At 50.8% G+C, this 12,418-nt stretch overlaps 5 protein-coding genes across 6 annotated transcripts in view; 1 reads left to right on the forward strand and 4 right to left on the reverse strand.

Moving 5' to 3' along the window:
• The window catches only part of LOC121591973 (transmembrane protein 120 homolog), a 4,572-nt gene extending 3,074 nt beyond the window's left edge, over positions 1-1,498 (reverse strand). Inside the window, exons 1-3 of one of the 2 annotated variants that reach the window (XM_041913118.1) lie at positions 1,480-1,498; positions 842-1,359; positions 589-707 (exon numbers count right to left, since the gene is read on the reverse strand). In XM_041913118.1, the coding sequence (XP_041769052.1) occupies positions 589-707; positions 842-916 (194 nt within the window). In that variant the 5' untranslated portion in view covers positions 917-1,359; positions 1,480-1,498. Of the gene's footprint in view, positions 1-588; positions 708-841; positions 1,444-1,479 lie in introns of those variants that run through there. The other variant, XM_041913108.1, reaches the window with a different exon arrangement.
• On the forward strand, positions 1,488-4,827 carry LOC121592017 (myoneurin-like). The gene is made up of 5 exons (XM_041913216.1): positions 1,488-1,574; positions 2,656-2,963; positions 3,047-4,025; positions 4,087-4,309; positions 4,578-4,827. Exons 2-5 carry the CDS (start codon positions 2,814-2,816, stop codon positions 4,825-4,827), a joined length of 1,602 nt encoding a protein of 533 aa, XP_041769150.1. The 5' UTR covers positions 1,488-1,574; positions 2,656-2,813.
• Positions 4,397-6,122, reverse strand: LOC121591985 (prostaglandin reductase 1-like). Its single transcript, XM_041913129.1, has 2 exons — positions 5,797-6,122; positions 4,397-5,730 (listed from the first exon to the last, which is right to left on the reverse strand). The coding sequence occupies exons 1-2, from the start codon at positions 5,900-5,902 to the stop codon at positions 4,841-4,843; spliced, it is 996 nt and encodes a 331-aa protein (XP_041769063.1). The 5' UTR covers positions 5,903-6,122; the 3' UTR covers positions 4,397-4,840.
• A 1,767-nt stretch (positions 6,123-7,889) lies between these two features.
• LOC121594707 (prostaglandin reductase 1-like) lies at positions 7,890-9,505 on the reverse strand. The gene is made up of 2 exons (XM_041918322.1): positions 9,205-9,505; positions 7,890-9,114 (listed from the first exon to the last, which is right to left on the reverse strand). Exons 1-2 carry the CDS (start codon positions 9,311-9,313, stop codon positions 8,072-8,074), a joined length of 1,152 nt encoding a protein of 383 aa, XP_041774256.1. The 5' UTR covers positions 9,314-9,505; the 3' UTR covers positions 7,890-8,071.
• Positions 9,506-9,828: 323 nt separating this feature from the next.
• Positions 9,829-11,354, reverse strand: LOC121594713 (prostaglandin reductase 1-like). Its single transcript, XM_041918331.1, has 2 exons — positions 11,083-11,354; positions 9,829-11,014 (listed from the first exon to the last, which is right to left on the reverse strand). The coding sequence occupies exons 1-2, from the start codon at positions 11,186-11,188 to the stop codon at positions 10,128-10,130; spliced, it is 993 nt and encodes a 330-aa protein (XP_041774265.1). The 5' UTR covers positions 11,189-11,354; the 3' UTR covers positions 9,829-10,127.
• Between the last annotated feature and the right edge of the window lie 1,064 nt (positions 11,355-12,418).

A 12,418-nucleotide genomic window follows, 5' to 3' on the forward strand; every position in this document is an offset into this window, starting at 1 on the left:
CCCCCCCCCCCCCCCCTCTTCCTTGTTGCGTATAATTAACCAATAATTACGCACGACGTTCCACAACCGGTTTAGGCCAACAGCTGCCCTTGACCGTGCAGCGATGGCCGGTGCGCCCTCGAAAGCCCGTTAATTAGCGATTAGTGGGTACGAAAAGGATTAATCGCACACCAACATGACGGTGGCGCAGCCGAAAAAAAAAGAAAGAAAAAGCTAAAACAAGGTTGTGTTTTCATGCCTCTAGCACCACCAATATTGATACGCGAATCTTTACGATACCGCGATACGGAGAGTGCATCTCGGCCCTGGGCAGATGATGATAAGCAGAATTCCAGGGCGATATGTTTTGTTTTTTTTGGTTCGTTTTCGTCGGTGTTAGGCCCGTCGATCGATACCGTCGCCGTGAGCGGTCGGTTAGAGTCCAAAGTTTATCTTATCGCCCACCTGTTGTTTTGTGCATATACTTAATAGGACGCTCGCTGGGCTGGGCGTGCGTTCAAGATGTGTGCCCAAGGACGCCCGGGTGTAGGAGGGTTTTTTTGATTGGGGATGGATCGCTCTGCCCGGGATGGGATCGCGAGGGCTTACGTTTTGAGGTTTTTCGATATCTGCCGCATCCGGTAGCGCTGGTGCTGTATTTGCTTTGTGCATTTTTCCTGCATTTCCTCCAGCCGCTCGTGCAGCTCCTGGTACTGCTGGTTGGCGGCCTGGAACAGCCGTGAAAAAGAAGAAGAAGAAGACAAATAAGCACACACGCAGGCACACACACAGAAATCGGTCAATACGCTTGGGACTCCCGCTTCCTCTCCTTCATCTTCCCTCAGCCGGGCTCCCTCCTTACCTCCAGGCTCCGGTACTCGTCCGACAGCTCGGTCCAATCCTTCTCCAGCTCGTCGACGTCCACCGAGAGCGACATTTTCACTTGTCTCACTTGTGTCCCTCGGACCACTCGGGGAGGGGTTTATTGCGGGGATCTGACCAAACCGTGTGTGCGTGTGTTATGCGCACCTGAGTGGGTGGCCTTTTCTTTCTTCGCTGGCTGGTAAAATGCACCGAAAAAAAACCACTTGTTATGCTTCGCCAACCACCTTCCCCGGCGTCACCGCAGAGTGTGTGTGTGTGCAGAGACGGGGAAAAACAGGGACCAATCTTCCGACCACAAACCACGCACGCACGCACGCACGCAAACACACACGCACAGGCTCGCACGGCACACAAACAGTGAGGGCTGCTTTCCGGGGCGCTGTTAAACGAAGTTGGGTGGGGGGGGGAGGGGGAGAGACCGGACGAAGGTTGATCGGTGCTGGCTACGCAACGCACGCTCCACGCACGGAATGTGCGTCCGGGTGGCAAAGTGGGCTGCAATTTACAAACAGTGCAAAGTATACAGTGGCATTTTTATACGCCGCTCTTTCTCGGTGGTGTTGATGTTTCCGTCCGCAACGCGTGCACGCACACACACGCGCACACAACACATACCGTGCCAAGCGGGATTTGGCTGCTATCCGTTGGACGCTTGCTGGCTGTAATATAATCCCCGTAGGGTGGGTAAACCCTTTCCGATAATGCTGAACGTAAGTTTGACGTATTTCCAATCAAGATAAATAACGTTTAACAAGAATTTAATTGAATTTATGAGTAATTTTTCCTCTAAATCCCTCTCCACCGGGCTACGGTAACGCCAAGTGAACGATTGAACCGTGCGATATAAACGCAAACAACTTGCCTTTCTAGACGTTGTGCGGCAATTGGCATGTAGGGCGGTTTGGTAAACGAACAATACAGTGACAGTTAATCCCCAAACAGTGTGTATGTTGACACTCGTTATTAGAGTGTTTCTTTATTGATTCTCAAAACTATTGTTTTAATTTAGTGGAAAATGAACATTCTTTTTCCCGAAAGTTGTTTCTAATTCTATCTCGTAGGTTATTTAATTTTTTATGTTATAGTCTTTTCCCGAGTTACGCGAATTTTTGACAATTCATAGGTCAAATTGGTACAATTACCTCCAACGATTGCCAAATTGAAAATAAAAGCAATTTTGCTAAAATTTTCGCTAAATCGCTTAGTTCACAGAAATAACTGCATTTTCTACACGAATCGCATGAAATAAGTAACAATGAACATTAGATTATTCAATTTGATCATAAATAACTTGTTATTCTTCCTATTTTGGGTGAAAAACGTGATATTCGATATACACGAAACTCCGAGTTACGCGAATGTCGCTGGAACGCATTGTTCGCGTAACTCGGGGAAAGACTGTATTTTAATAATAATGTAATTTGAAACATTGTTCTTGGAAGTCGTAAACTGGCAACTCCTTCGAGAAGTCGCCAAGGACACAAAAATGCGCAGTAGGCCCTGATTCTTGGGAATGATATCAAAGATGCAGCCAGAATTACGGTAAAGAAGAGCACAAAATTTGAAGAACATTTTTCTTGTAACCTCTTCTTAACTATAATAAAATCATTACCCAAGGCATCAAAAGAGAACATCAATGGGGATTTATTGTAGAAAAACATTGTATTGCTTGGGTAGTAAAAGATTTGTCTGTGTAGTTGCAGTCGAATGTTACTGTGCTATATTCTAAGTAGCATCCAATATTCTAAGTAGATTCGGGGAATATTCGTTTATAGCATCTTTCCACTGTAGCATATCCTTGTAGCTGCACAGTGTCAGCTGGATGAGTGTAACAGCTGGCTGGCCGACGAACAAGGACATGCGCAAATAGCAATGTTTGGTGGTGTCTGGATCCCGAGAATGGACCAAAAACCCAGACAACGTGAGCAAGGTGCACACAACGCTCCAACATGGACCATCCGAACAGTAGAAGCGCTATCAACGATCCCAACCAGTGCCGGCTGTGTATGCGGGTGTGTGACGATAACTTCCTCGAGTGTATCTTCTCCGACAAGGAGTACAGCATAGCGCATCAAATCTTTGAATGTACCTCGATTCGGGTAAGCAACAGGGATGGGATATAGATATTGGAGTTGGGGACAATTTCTAGCCAAACTCCCACCCTCAATCGGCCGTTTTGCAGGTGACGAAGCAGGACAATCTGACGAAGATATGCAAAAACTGTGCCTCGCTGCTGTTCCTGACGACCGAGTTTCGCAACACGTGCTTCAAGACGAACCGGTTGCTGATGGAGGACTTTGTCATACTGGAGCTGGGGGATTGGGCGTCCGACGGCAACCGGGTGCTGCTGCGCGAATGCGAGAACTTTATCGTGCGGCACAAGCAGCAGGTAGACTACCTGTACGCCAGCATCGTATCGGAGGGCGAGCAGTATCTGGAAGGTTCGTTGGAGATCGAGCGAGAGCTGTTTGGCGGCGAGGGACAGCAACAAGAGCATCTGGAGGAACATCAGCAGGAGCAGCAGCAGGATGAGGTGGATAAAACCAGTGGAAGTGAGACCCGAAGGCCCGGGCCGCAGTCTGGGCGGTTAGAACAGTGCGAACCGGATCCGGAGATACTGCTGGAGATTACAAAATTCCTTGAAGAGCAAACACCTCGCCTACCGGACAGCGGGCGCCTCGATGCAACGGAGCACGCGGTAGAGCAGAGGCGTCGCTGTGGGCTTTGCTGTGTTCTAAGCGACGTCACGCTGGAGTTGACCAGTGACCAACTAAAAGCGCTTGGAGCATTCAATGTCGACAAGACCCCACAAGTGTGTGAGGAGTGCTGCATCCTGCTGGACATTGTAGACAGCTTTCGGAAAACCACCACCATCGCCCAGGAGCTCTCCGGCCAGGAGCAGCGGGCCCTGGATGCGCTCCAGCTCGACAGTGCACTCGAGCAGGCGAAATGCTTGGCCAGCAAGCTAAGGCACAAGCATGACGCCTTCGCCGGATTGCAGTTCAGTGGCGGTAGCATGGACGCGTCCAGCTCAACGTCCTCCCCGGCGGAGCGTCAAAGCGTGTCGAGAAAATCCTACAAACGGGCGAAGGTAACCTGCCACATCTGTGGCAAGCAGTACGACAGCTGGAAGCTGCAAACGCACCTGAACGAGCATGAAAGTGAGTAGTTCAGGATTATTTTGCAGCAAAATTATTTACGCCTCGTTTCTCGTTTCCGCAGACATTCGGCCGTACGTGTGCGATCAGGAAGGTTGCAGCAGTACCTTCGCCGGTTTGGTGCTGCTAAATCGGCACAAGAAGCTGTGGCATACCGATTACTTCTACGCGGTGTGCAACGTGTGCGGGAAGAAGTGCAAAACGCAAGGCATCTACAAAACGCACCTCTCGTACCACGAAGAGCCGAAGCTGCCGTGCACGGTTTGCGGGAAGCTGATGCGCAACAAGTGAGTGATTACCGACTCGAGCTTCTTATCTGGCGCCATTTGGGGAATTTCAAAGTTTTCGAAACAGCAAAACGCGTGATGACGCAATTTCGTTTGAAAATTAATTATTTATTATTTTGATTAAATTCCAACAAACTGAAGGGTTGGTGTTAAAATTAACGGAAGGCTTAACAAGAAAATGCTTCAGTTGAACCGAGTCAGCTTATAGTGTGTAAAATTTGATCTAACGTATCTTGTGTGTTTTCTAATTGAATTCCCTCACCCACAGGCGCGCTATCTGGAAGCACATGAAGACGCACAGCAACGACCGGAAGCACGTGTGCGGCGTGTGCAACAAGCGGTTCACGATCGCGTACACGCTGCGGGTTCACATGCGCATCCACACGAACGACAAACCGTACCCGTGCGCCGACTGCGACAAGCGCTTCCAGTACAAGTGTCTGCTGAAGAACCACTGCCGGCGGTACCACGGCGGTGGGCACGAGCCGGCACCCCCGTGCAAAGACCGACAGCGGTAGGGCGGGGCGCGCACTACACCTTCACGACCGCCTTGCCAATGTTGCCACCCTGCAGCATGCTGATGAACGAGCGCGGCGCACTGTCGAAACCCTCGTACACCGTTTCCCGGTGGACCAGCTTGCCCTGCTCGAGCCATTCGCGCATCTGGCCGATGCCCTCCATCCAGCGGGGCAGCCACCGGAAGACGACGAACCCTTCCTGCCGGAGCTGCTTCGAGACGTAGTCGCGCTGCGGGTCGGCCACCTGGGCCGGCTGCCCGTTGTAGCTCGCAACGGCGCCGCACACCGAGATGCGCCCGTAAAGGTTCATGCGCTCGCGCACCAGCTCCGTCAGCTCGCCGCCCACGTTGTCGAAGTAGCAGTCGACGCCGCGGGGCGTTGCCGCGGCCAGCTGCTCCCGCACCGACCCGGCCCGATAGTTGACGACCGCGTCGAAGCCGAGCTCGCGCAGCCACCCGCACTTTTCCTCCGTGCCGGCCAGTCCCACCACGTGGCAGCCCTTAATCTTCGCGATCTGACCGACCAGGCTGCCGACGGCACCGGCCGCCGCACTCACCACCACCGTCTCGCCCGGTTGCGGTTTGCAAATCTCGAGCAGCCCAAAGTACGCCGTGTTGCCGGACAGGCCGAGCGGGCCGAGCCCGACCGCCCGCGATTGGCCCGCCACCTCCGGCACGATGTACGGCCGCAGCTCCTTCTGCTGCTGCTGGCTCAGGACGGCATGCGTGACCCAGCCGAGCCGGGCACAGACGATCGCACCGACCGGGAACTGGGCGTTCCGCGACTCGATCACCTTCGCGAGGGCCATCCCGATGACGGGGCTGCCGACGGGCAGGGCCCCGAGCTCCATGTACCCGCGCAGTCCCGCATCCAGGCTAAAGTATTCCGTCTCGACGAGGAAATCTGAAACGATGCGTCAGAGGAGGTTCAGCTGATTGCGCTAGGAAAGCAAACCTCTTTTCCGCCTACCTTCCGCCTCGAGGGCCGGCAGCTCCTCCTCCTTGAGCGCGAAATCGGTCTCCTTCGGTTCCCCTTCCGGGCGCCGCACGTACATCCACTTCCTTGCCAGCACCATCCTTTGCCTGCGGACACTCCCGTGACTTGTGCTGTACTTTGCCCCTTTCTTAGGATCCTGCCGGTCGCGTACGATGTAATCGGGAGCGAGACTTTGGCCAGAAAACGTTCACGCACGTCATGCCCGCCGCACTATCGTGTTTTTATTGGGGGTTGTTGATACGCGCCTCGTTAACCGTGTTGTCTGGAGACGACAAAAAAAAAACTATACCGTTTTTAAATATTTACCGATTTTCGGAAGTATAACTTCGTAAGGGTTAGCCGGTCTCGTAGTACAGTCGTCAACTAGTACGACTTAACAACATGCCCGTCATGGGTTCAAGCCCCAAATGGACCGTGCCGCCATACGTAGGACTGACTATCCTGCTATGGGGGGATCAATAAGTCACTGAAAGCCAAACCCACAAGTAGTGTGGTACAGGCAGGCCTTGACCGACAGCGGTTGTTGAGCCAAAAGAAAAAAAAAAAAAAAAAAACTTCGTAAGGGTTTATTTTTACCTCTCTTTTGGTAAATTATGCAGCAGATGATGATTGTATTAAGACAATGTAAAGGAAATTGATGTCGTAATTCTGTTCATGCTATTTTCCAGCATCATTATTAAGTTAAAACCGGGAGCCTTTTGTTATTTTTAATTTGTGGTTCTATTCTGTGCCTGAATTTGTTGCTACTAGCTGTTTGTTATGTTTTTTTTTCATTGGTAAAACTAATAAACTATTTTTGCAAAAAAAAACTTATGTTCTTCCCAAGTGCTACAAATCCACTAAACGGCCACTAAACGGATTCTAAACCGCTCAAGCTCTCAATCCAAAAAGATGAAGTGAGGCAAACACATTGTATGAAAAGGACAGCTATATAATTATGGGTTATAAAACGCCGTCTATTGAGCAAACAAATTGACCAGCAAATCTATTGATGGAGCTTTAGTTTTGTTTTCTATGGATATTTTCCAGTCTTTTAAGCTTAATCTGTGGCGCTTGGGTCTAAGTTGTATCTTCAAGGAACCGTCAGCTTAGAGAGATAGTTATGTTGAGGAAGATGTTGCTATGAAGTATCCAAGAAACCGCGGGAAAAAACATGGCATCCTTTGACCAATATTTTTGTGAACTGTCACCCAAAAATTCTTCTTAGGGAATTTCGGCTGCCAAATCGCATATGCAGCTTGAAGGATATTCGCGTTAGGGAGAAATTCATCTTGAAGAGTCATAAAATAAAAAAAATAAAATGTTCATCTAAAAGAAACAATTCATCCAGAAGAGACAACATCTTACAGCGATTGCAGTGAATTTCCCATTAACTCTTTAGTTTTTTTTTACCTTTACTCGTAGTTAATTTCATTGGAAATCTTCTTGAAAGAAATTCTTGCTGTACAAATGGCAACAGTGGCTTGAGGTTCTCGGCGTTGAGGAAGGAGACACCTAGCATTACGAGGAGGGGCGGCGGCACGATTGTGTGTTCAGAGAAAAAGAGAAGAGAGAGAGAGAGAGAGAGAGAGAGAGAGAGAGAGAGAGAGAGAGCTTGTGTTGTATGCTAGTCTTAAAACCACACATTCACTTGTTCTCAGTTATCATTTTTTCTGCCTCTAAAGTTGACCGCATGCCAAGATCAATACCCAACCGCATCTTATCTTATTTCTGGACCTGTTCTCGGTCTTATTCAAACTCCGAAATTGGTGCTAAAAGCTGGTCCAAAGAGATAGCTGGCAATCGAACTAGTGTCCATCTCTTTGTTCCTGGAACTGTCCAACATTCAGATCCTCTTTTTACACTGTTACTGAAGGTCTATTAAACTTATAACTTGATCCAATTATCGAAGCAAATGGGTTGCAAGCCGGGCCCAGAATGGAATTTTAAATTATTTTTGATAAATATTTAACTTCACCAAACTATTGAAAGAAAATTCGACGAAATGGGAACAACAAATTGAGCATTGTAGACTGTAAAACTGTGTGATATATGCCTCAACAAAGCATTAAACAAATGGTATGAAATTGGTTTTAAAGATCCTTTTTTTAACAATTGATGGATTAACTCAAGCATTCACTTTCAAAATAGGAATTGGATACAACATTACTTCACAAAGCGAAAAATGCAACATCGCGTGATCGTTAACACAAAGGTTAAAGGTGCGTAATGCCACACGCACACACAGACGCACTTCCCTTCCCCTCCTTCACACCTTCACCACAGCCTTACCGGTGTTACCGCCCCGCAGCATATCGATGAACGCGTCTGGCATCCGCTCAAACCCCTCGGTGACCGTCTCCTCGTACGCCAGCCGGCCCTCCCGTATCCAGCGCAGGTTGCCCTCGATGCCCTCCAGCCACCGGTCGTTCCAGCGCCACACCAGGAACCCCTCCATGCGCAGCTGCTTGAACACGAACTGGCGCTGCGGGTCGGTCACCTTGCCGACCGCGCTGTTGTAGTTCGAGATCGCGCCGCACACCGCGATCCGCCCGTACACGTTCATCTGCTTTAGCACCGTCTCGGTCACGCTGCCGCCGACATTGTCGAAGTAGCAGTCCACCCCGCGCGGTGCCGCCTTCTTCAGCTCGCCGTACACATCGTTCCGCTTGTAGTTGATCGCGGCGTCGAAGCCGATCTTCCGCAGCCACTCGCACTTTTCCTCCGTGCCCGCGATGCCGACCGCCCGGCAGCCCTTAATCTTCGCGATCTGGCCCACCACACTGCCGACGGCACCGGCCGCCCCGCTCACCGCCACCGTTTCGCCCGGCTGCGGCTGGCAGAGCTCCTGCAGCCCGAAGTACGCCGTGTTGCCCGGCATGCCCAGTATGCCGAGGCCGAGGCTGGTCGGCAGCCCGCCGAAATCGGGCAGCACGTACGGTTTGTCCTTCTCGAGCCGGGCCGGATCGCAGACGGTGTGCGTGCGCCAGCCGAACTGGCCGAACACGGTCGCGCCGACCGGGAAGTGGGCGTTCTCGCTGCGCGTTACCCGCGCAATCTGGCCGCCGATCATGAGCGACCCCTCCGGGTAGGCGAGCATGTACGGGCGCATGTACGGATCGACGGACAGGTATTCGGCTTCGGCCAGAAACTCGCCCGGGCGGAGGGTCGCGGGCAGCGGTTCCGTCTCCAGCCGGAAGTTCCCGTGGTGCGGTTCGCCCTGGAACGCTTTCGCGTAGATCCATTTGCGGGCGGCGCCGGCCGCATCGGTGGCGTACTGGCGCTGGCGGACGAGCTGCTGCCAAAGGGACTCTGGCGGCGCGGAGAGGGCATTCGGAAATTACTTTTAAAATTCGTCGTTTTTTTTTTGGGGGTTTTGGTCTTGGGGCGACTTTAACTTACTCATGTTACGTGCGGGCCTGGTGTCTAGACAATAACAGCCGCTGAGATTACGCCGGGTAAACAATACCAATACAAACGCACGTGGAGCGATGGTTGAGGGAGCATCCATGAGCTACGTAACGCCTAAATTAGCATGACCGAGCGCTTTTATTAGTGTTGTGGAGTGCACCCATGACTCCGAATTCCGACTCTAAACGACTCTAGACGACTTTGGTCGACTCCGAAAGAACCGAGACGATTCCGGACGACTCCGGACGATTCCGAACAACCTCGGATAATGCAGGGTAGACTTACCTCCCGGAGTCGAATCCGAATTTTTGCCAACTCATCACTAATTTTTATAGCACAAATTGAGTGTTGAGCATAAAATACATTAAAAAGTCTCGTCCTTTGTACCTATTACATGAGCAAATACGATAATATGTAATCATTTTTCGTTAAAAAGAGAAGAAACCTTGAGTTACGTATTATACGATTTTTGGGAAAGCCGCAGTATGCGAGAGACGACAGGAAATGATAAGCAAAAACAGAAAGAAGCAAAACACAATGGGTAGATAGAAACTTGTGGAAGATCACATGAACCTTTCGGGCAGCCTTATCGGTCAGGTTGGTGAAGCATGTTACCCGGATTGGCCCTAAAAGAGCATTATGTATTGGTGCGTTTGTATTTCGACCTAATTTATGAAGGCACTTTGAAGATTGCTTATCAGTTTTGTTCACCTTGTCTGCTTATGGTTGGCTTGATTTCCCTCTAAATGCTCTCCAACATTTAACATAAACTTGGCTTGAAGATTTTAGAATTATCATTGTTCTGTGCCCTGTGTCTGTGTTCGTTCATGTTCCCCCCTAGTTACCTTTTTTCATTCTATATTATTTGTTTGCAAAAATAAATGGTTTCGACTTTCACGCTCACAAGCAGGCATTTAAACTTTAACAACCGCCTTGCCCACGTTTCCGCCCCGCATCATCTCGATGAAAGCGCGAGGCATGTTCTCGAACCCGTCCGTGACCGTTTCGCGGACCTTCAGCTTCCCCTCCCGAATCCAGCGCAGGTTCTGGTGCACGCCCTCGAACCACCGGTCGGTCCACCGGTGCACGCTGAACCCCTCCTGCACCAGCTGCTTCCACACAAAGTCCCTCTGCGGGTCGGTGACGCGCGCCGGCTCACCCCCATTGTACTGGGAAATTGTGCCGCACACGGCAATGCGCCCGAACGGCTTCATCTGCCCCTTGACCGTCTCGGCTGTGCGGCCACCGACATTGTCGAAATAGCAGTCCACCCCGTCCGGGGCCAGCTGGCGCAGTGCCTTCCCGACGTCCTCCTCCTTGTAATTGATCGCCCCGTCAAAGCCGAGCTGCCGCAGCCACTCGCACTTTTCGGCCGAGCCGGCGATCCCGACCACCCGGCAGCCCTTAATCTTCGCGATCTGACCCACCTGGCTGCCGACGGCACCGGCTGCCCCGCTCACGACCACCGTCTCGCCCGGCTGCGGTTTGCAAATCTCGAGCAGCCCGAAGTACGCCGTGTTGCCGACCGTGCCGAGCGCGCCCATCCCGAGCGAGGCGGGCAGCGGGCCCAGCTCCGGCAGCACGTACGGTTTGCGCGTCTCGAAGCTGGCCGGTGCGCACACGGACACGGTGCGCCAGCCGACCTGCGCGAACGCGAGCGCCCCGACCGGGAAGTCCGCGTGCCGGCTCTCGATCACCTCGCCGACCTGGCCCCCGATCATGGTGCTGCCGGTCGGGTTGGCCAGCATGTAGATGCGCATGTACGGATCCACGCTCAGGTACAGGGCTTTGATAAGAAATTCTGCAAGCGAGCAAACAAGGCATTAGCAATCGTTTGGGAGGAAGAAAGTGGCTTGCGCCTATCCTTACCTCCATCTTGCAGCTCCGGCACCGGTTCCTCCACCAGCTCGAAGTTGTCGAGCGTCGGCTCATCGACGAACGGCTTCGCGTAAATCCATTTCTTTGCAATGTGCATTCTTTTAAGGATCTGGCAGGTGTAAACAGCACTCAATCAGTGAATACACTCGTTAACAAAACGTTTTGATTATTCCTAGCAGCTTGTTTGGCTTCTTTCCACGATCGTACCGCTCCGAGGATTCACCGACTCGGCGTTTATTTATTGTTTACATTTTGATTTTGACTTTCCTTGGCAAATGCTACAGTGCGTGACACAATTATGCGAGCCATTGGAATTTCAACAAGAAAATTGATTTTGGGCGACGGACATAAGTACGCTTACCAATCCGTACTAGTGATGGGTAAAGTTGGCCAAAATTCGTAGTCGACTCTGATTTTACTCCGATAATTTCTGAAACCGGCTCCGTACGGTAGGTCTGCCCATCATTATCCGGAGTCATACGGAATCGTCCAGAATCGTTCGGAGTCGGTCGGAATCGTTGGGAGTCGATCGGATTCGGAGTCGTCCGGAAGGGATTGAAGTCGGGGTCGTCTGGAGTTGACGGACGGTGGTCTTCGAAACAAAGGCCTGTATACGAAGTGCACGCGCAAAGTGAAAGACACAAAAAACACAAGGAAATGAAATGCCTGATCACAAGCACATTAAACCGAACGGCTTCTGTTGACTCCGAGCGACTCCGATTCCGGTCGACTCCGTTCGACTCTGAACGACTCCGAACGACTCCGACTCTGGGCGGATCTAGTGGTTCGGATTTGGCCGGAGTCGGATCGGAGTCGTGAGTGCGCTCCAAAGAGCACATTACTAATCCGTACGATACCCCTATGAAGGTCTGGACGCCCCCTTTAAACACCTAAAACCAATACCCCTACCCGCAAATTTCCGTTAAATGCCTTCTAATCGCCTTATAATCGCCGGCGAATTGAAGGCGATCAGCAGTGCATTTAGCAGTAATTAAATGCCTTTGAAATATGTCATTGAAAATTTCGCTTTTAATTTGAAATTTGAAATTGCAACTGTCAAAAGAAAACCTTACAAGCGTCTTCGGCACTGCGCTGTTGTAGTGTTCCCAGATATGTGCGTGAGATTCGATAGCCCGATTTACGTGTTATGTTCTCTTGCGTTAAGCTCTGAGCTATTTCACTTTATTAAATATGGTCTGCATTATTCGGTTGTTAAAGATCAACCCGTTGAAAGGTATTAATATATCAAACTTATTTCGATAACTCTAGTAAAAGGAGAAATGAGATACATTTTTCTCCCATCCTGATTATGAAGGGTAAACATAGT

This window comes from Anopheles merus, chromosome X, assembly GCF_017562075.2.
Source record: "Anopheles merus strain MAF chromosome X, AmerM5.1, whole genome shotgun sequence".
Classification (NCBI taxonomy): Eukaryota; Metazoa; Arthropoda; class Insecta; order Diptera; family Culicidae; genus Anopheles; species Anopheles merus.